This window comes from Camellia sinensis, chromosome 9 (assembly GCF_055761805.1).
Source record: "Camellia sinensis isolate YWXY chromosome 9, ASM5576180v1, whole genome shotgun sequence".
NCBI classification, from domain to species: domain Eukaryota; kingdom Viridiplantae; phylum Streptophyta; class Magnoliopsida; order Ericales; family Theaceae; genus Camellia; species Camellia sinensis.
This window is the reverse complement of record NC_138969.1, coordinates 70,690,209-70,696,213: the sequence shown is the minus strand read 5'-3', so window position 1 is coordinate 70,696,213 and position 6,005 is coordinate 70,690,209. Positions and strand designations below refer to the sequence as shown.

The 6,005-nt window shown below is 31.7% G+C and overlaps 1 protein-coding gene across 1 annotated transcript; it reads right to left on the bottom strand.

Annotated features, from left to right (window-relative positions):
- Nucleotides 1-1,686: 1,686 nt before the first annotated feature.
- LOC114321586 ((-)-germacrene D synthase) lies at nt 1,687-5,733 on the bottom strand. The gene is made up of 7 exons (XM_082887063.1): nt 5,594-5,733; nt 4,727-5,006; nt 4,223-4,595; nt 3,772-3,990; nt 3,540-3,678; nt 3,180-3,428; nt 1,687-2,429 (listed from the first exon to the last, which is right to left on the bottom strand). The coding sequence occupies exons 2-7, from the start codon at nt 4,947-4,949 to the stop codon at nt 2,106-2,108; spliced, it is 1,527 nt and encodes a 508-aa protein (XP_082743189.1). The 5' UTR covers nt 4,950-5,006; nt 5,594-5,733; the 3' UTR covers nt 1,687-2,105.
- Between the last annotated feature and the right edge of the window lie 272 nt (nt 5,734-6,005).

Genomic DNA, 6,005 nt, shown 5'->3' with positions numbered 1-6,005 from the left:
CATGCATTAACAAGATATATATATATATATATATTATATATACACTTGTTTAGGTCATATCAATTAACATCTATCAAGATCTTCTCCTTACTTTTCTACACACTTTCTCTATTTTTCTACATATTTTTTTTATAAAAAATTAAAAAATACACTTATTTAAAATATCCTAAACCACCCCTAAATGTTTTTGGTCCCCTCAATAATTGTTCCATCAACCATGTTATTAGCTCCGCCCAAATGTCTTTGGTCTGCTCTCGATAGACTGTTACGGCCATCAACCACGTTGTTAGCTCCGCCTGAATGTCTTTGGTCTGCTCTCGATGACTGTTAAACCAATGAAAAACTTTTTATTTTTTTTTTAAAGTGCGAATATGTCATATTTTCTGTTTGGTGGATATGGAATGGAGAGACAATACAGTCATACATTTATATCCTACGTGTTAAAAAAAAAAAATTTTTTTTTTTAGCATACATACACTTATTTAGGTCACATCTAATATTTTAAAAATCGGACCAGTGAGCGAACCGGAAAAGGGATCGGGTGGACGGATCACCGGTTCAACCGTCGGGTTGAACCGGAATCGAACCGTGACGTAATAAATATATTAAAATTATATTTAAATAAAAATATAAGTAATAAAATTATAAATTAAAAATATTAAAAATATTAAATTATCTTAAATATTTGTCCTAATATTTTTTTTTACTGAAAAATATAATAATATATTTTAAAATATTATTAATTTCAATTTTGGAAGATGAAATCAAATATTTAATATTCCCCCCGTATGATTTTAATTCAAATAATTTGACTGAAAGGAGAACAAAAACTTTGGAGGGATATCAAAATTTCAATATTACCTCCAATACATTTGATTGAATCCCACATGGATTTCTTGAGTCTTTTTTAAAGAATTTTTTTTCTCATAAATAGGTGAAGACTTTCACAATAATTTCATCAAGCTCTTAATGGGATTCCTTACAAGAGGAGACTCTTGAAAAAGAGTTTCAAATTAAAATTTTCTTATATTCTTATATTATATATATAAAGTAAGAAAGAAAGAGAAAAGAAAGAAAGAAAATAAAAAAAACAAACAAAAAAAAATTTCGAGTCGGACAGCCCGGTGAATCGGCTCCGGGTCGACCGGTTCGCTGGTCCAACCGCCGGTTTTTCCGGTTCTCACTAAATACACCGATTTTTAGTTTTGGCCAGTTCAAAGGGTGCATCCGGACTGGAACCCCTGACCGGTTGAATCGGCCGGTCTGGTCCGGTTTTCAAAACCATGGTCTCATCAATCAACATGTATCAACATTTCCTCTCTACTTTTCTACCTACTTTCTTTACTTTTCTACAATTTTTTTTTATTATAAAAAGTTAAACAGTACACTTATTTAAAACATCTCAACCCACCCCTAAATATTTTTGGTCCCCTCAATAATTGTTCCATCAACCACGTTATTAGCTCCGCTCAAATGTCGTTGGTCTGCTCTCGATAGACTGTTACGGCCACCACGTTAACAAGAACGCTAAGTATATATAACATGATGTTATAAAGTAATATATATATATATATATTTTATTACAAAAAGTATAATTTTTATTACAAAATTACATAACTTTATGCATACCTTATTTTGTCATTCATAAATTTCATAATACACATCACAAAAAACAAAAACAAAAAATTATGAACAAAGTAATTCTCCACTTGAAATGCATTGAATGATTTCATTTCATATTACAATGTTTCCAGGAAATCGATTAATCCCGACCTCCCAAGAAATCAATAACTTTGTGAAGCAGAGAATTATTTGTATTAGTTCTGCTACAAATACAAAAGTTAAATATAGAAACACACGCAATACGCATAAATAAATAAAATTTTATAAAACTTATTAATAGACCCACTTTTAAAAAAGGAGAAACTACATTTAGGTGAAAAATAGAGAAAATAATTATCAACATATGAGGGTTGCAAAATATTTCATTTACACCCCACCACAGACACACTTCCACCCCCGTGTGTTAGTAATTTCTTTTTCTTTGTCCTACCTGCATGCAGTCCCCCTTTAAAAGATCTTATTGGTCCAGATATATTTTGTATCTAGATTGTGATTTGTTTTGTTTTTTCATTAGATATTGGCACGGGATCAATAAGTACTGAGGTTACAAAACCTTTAAGCCTAGTTTTGGAATGAGTGTAACTATCTTCATCCTTATATAAAACATCTATCACTCGTGCAAGATTGACTACTCGCAATAACAAAGGCATTGAGACCTCGATTGGATGGAGGCACTCTGCATTCATATCTTTCCATGCATTTGTAACTTGTTTGTGAAATTCAATAAGCACTTCTTCCTCCGATGCATCATGCTGTTTCATGTAACATTCCACTGCTGAAGCTACGTGACCTCTCTTTTGCTCAAACTACAATAAGTGTTACATGGCGGTTAGAGAATATGATATAAAATTTAGAATCTACATATTTCATAAATAATGTGTTGTATTTAATTTAAAAAAATATTTTTAGATGTCCCATAATATCTTACAATATATTAATCAAGTGCTATAAAAGATTTTAACCACGTGACATCTAATTACCACAATACCATTTGTTCTGTTAAAATATTAATTACTTGTCATAGAATTTTTATTTTTATTTTTTTAAATTTCACTTGCAAATATTTAAAATTTTATGAAATTTATTCTACGCATTCATTTTTTTTATTTTATAAAATTTCTATTTTTTGAAAAAAAAATACCAAAAAGTCAGATCTTTTTTGAATTTGATTTTGTCTGTAGTAATTTTTTTTTTCAAAATTATGTCAAATTGTTTTTAGTTTTCTTGCATAGACAAATCTAAAAAGTAATATTTTTTTGAATTTAAAAAAAAAATTAAAAAGCCAAAATAAGCCAAAAAACCCCACTATTTTTGGCTTATTTTTATTTTTTTGGACTTATTTTGAATTTTTTTATAAAAAAAATTAAAATTTTCGATTCATCTCGTCAAGCTAAATTTAAATGTCTAATACTTTTTATTTTATTTATTTATTTATTTATTTATTTATTTTTAATTCAGTAAAGATGAACAAAGTTCACCACATTAACAATACCGCGTGATCATCGGGATTACAACATAATAAACAATTTTGCAAAACTTCCGATTTATCTTATTACCTTGTGGCTAACTATGTCATCCATGAGTCTGCAAACTACTGATGAAGCTTGAACAATTAAAGGATCACTTGACACCCAATCGAAGGCCTCTTTGGACACCACCTCTCCCATGCCCAACAAGGAAGTGGTTGCTAGCATTGTGTGAGCACCAGTTACTAGAGCAACTCGCATATACTCTTCGATACTTGGAACATAGCCTTGGTGAAACCATTTGGCTTCTTCAAAGTATGCTCTAACTAAATTTTTCATCTAAGATTTGAACAAAATTGATCAGTATTATTGCTTTTTGATCAAATTTCACATATAATCTTAGTGCTAATCACAAATTGTTTGTTTGTAACCAATCAGTACGAGGCTTACTGCAGATTTTGCGTAGTGGACGCGATATGATGTTCCTTTCCTCGCCATCTCTTCATCAATCATGTTGTAAACATCTAGAAGTGCTTGATAACATGGTTTCATGTACTCTGGAAGTTGATCTATGGCACTGATTTCCCACCTGAAATACAGATAGATAATGAACAATTGAAGAGGTTTTGATACTTCTATAAGATCAAATGTAAAGTTCATTGGGGAACGAATAGGTTCGAACCTCTCAATTGCATTAGTGAAGAGCGCAAGTTCTTCTAAAGTACCATAGACATCATAGATGTCATCGATAATGGAAGTCAAGGCAATCACTTTTGTTAGCATCCTTCTAGCAAGTAGGTATTGGGGCTCAAAATAAACTCCCAATGCCCAAAAATAGCACTCCACTATTCTGTCTCTTGCAAAAGGCATTTTCTTTGCAAAGTCCAATTCTTTCCACCACCTGAAATATGTAATAGGATCTATGTTAGTCAATTTTTAAACCACCTCAATATGACTGAAAAAGTTTGACTTAATTAACAACCTTACATATCCATAAAAAAAATATTGAAAAAAGTGCTTAAAATTTAAAATATATAGATGAAAAAAGTACACACTTTAAATTTATACTATACATTTAAATTCTGAGAATTTTCCAATTATTTTTTTTCTGGGCGTAAATTTATGTAAGTCACCTTGTGATTTCGCTTAGCTCATATTGGTGCTTTTTTTGCAATAGGTTGAAATCTAATTTTGCAAAATTCAGTAGAACTTTATTATGAGAATTATCTTGCTCATAGAAGAAGAAGTAACGGGTTGCCTCTAGCCTTTTCAAGCCCTTGTGTATGGGCTGATTCAGAGCATGAATTACTTGTTCTTGAACAAGATTGCTCAAGTTGGGTACCGCAGACTCAAGGTGAGTGATGGTAAATGACAGTGCTTCATCCAGTATATCTTCTCCTCGCACCCTAAGATGTGCAGCCTCATACAAGCTTAGCATTCCTCTCACATCACCAATTAAGGATTCACGAATTTTGCCATTGTCGTCCTTAAATTTGTTGAACACATCTGCGTAACCCATCCGACACATGATATATTAGCGTGACACAAAATAACATATGGACTTGTATGGTTGTGTTTGACTTCTTTTAGCCACGTTCAGATACCAAAACATCAAATGCATGGCAAATGAGACTTACCACAAGAGATGGGATATCCTTGTTGTCTAAGTAACCGAAACGAGAGAGCAACATTATAAAGATCATCGTTGGCTTTGTCATCATGATGATCATAATCGGTTTCATATATATGTTGTAAAGCTGTCTCAATCTCACTTTCAAAATGGTAAGACACGCCTAGGTGTTGGATTGCATCGATGAAATTCAGTTTCTGTGAAGGCTGATCATTAGCTGCCACTAGCATCTTTCTCACTTCTTCTTTCTGCTGCTGAAGCTATTGGCCCATTTTAACATCCACTTCCTAGATAAACAATGAGAATATAGGATATATACAAGGAAAATTATGTTCTTACTCAAAATTTATTCATAAAATACAGCAGGAATAATTTGATAATGTTATTTTTGTAAATGAAATCAGACTTCACTGTTCATAAGTAATGTTATTTTTCAAATGGATATTGTGAATTTGAAAAATAATAACCAAATTAGTTATTATCAAGTCTTTCTATATGAAACAGAGATATGAAAACAGAGCTGTTGCTCCATGTTAACATCCACTTCCAGCAACATGAAAACATATACATATATATATATATATATATATTCATGTGTCCAACAAAATTCCATGATAATAAAAATGGTTGTTCAACAAAATTCCATGTAGTTTCTTTTGTGTCCATGCAGTCAGATTTTAAATATCAGTTGATATGTAATAAGATTTTAGACTTTTGATACTAATATTTATAGATATATTGTTCGATACTGTTTGATATCGATTGATATATAACCGTATCTTTGCTAATACCTGTTTTAATACTATTATTTAAAACCATGCACAAAATTAAAAACAACATTAAATATGTGCAATGCTAGCAATTGCAATTTTACCACGGCATGAGAGGCGTAAGTGAGGAAATGATCTCCCCAAATGCTAGGATGATAATTGGCTGAGCGTCGAGTGACCTCCGGTACCATATTTTTGGTTGAATCAGGAATAGATAAAGCATGAATAGATAATTCCATGTTTTTGTTTTTGGTTGTGTGACGAGAAAATGGAAGTGAACAAGAACTCTTGTGGACTTTTTTTTTTCTTTCACTTCTTGCCTGTGGCTGATATGGACCAAGGAGCTCTAGTGCTTTGCTATTTATACTGCAATCCCATGTATTTGGAGGCAAAACATTAAGGAAGAATCCTAGTATAGTTCTTGTATAAAGGTTGTAAATGCATGGTCCCCATATGTGAAAGGGGTGGATGGCGATCAGCCTCTAAAGGTTGGAAAATAGCGGTTCAACGCAAAAA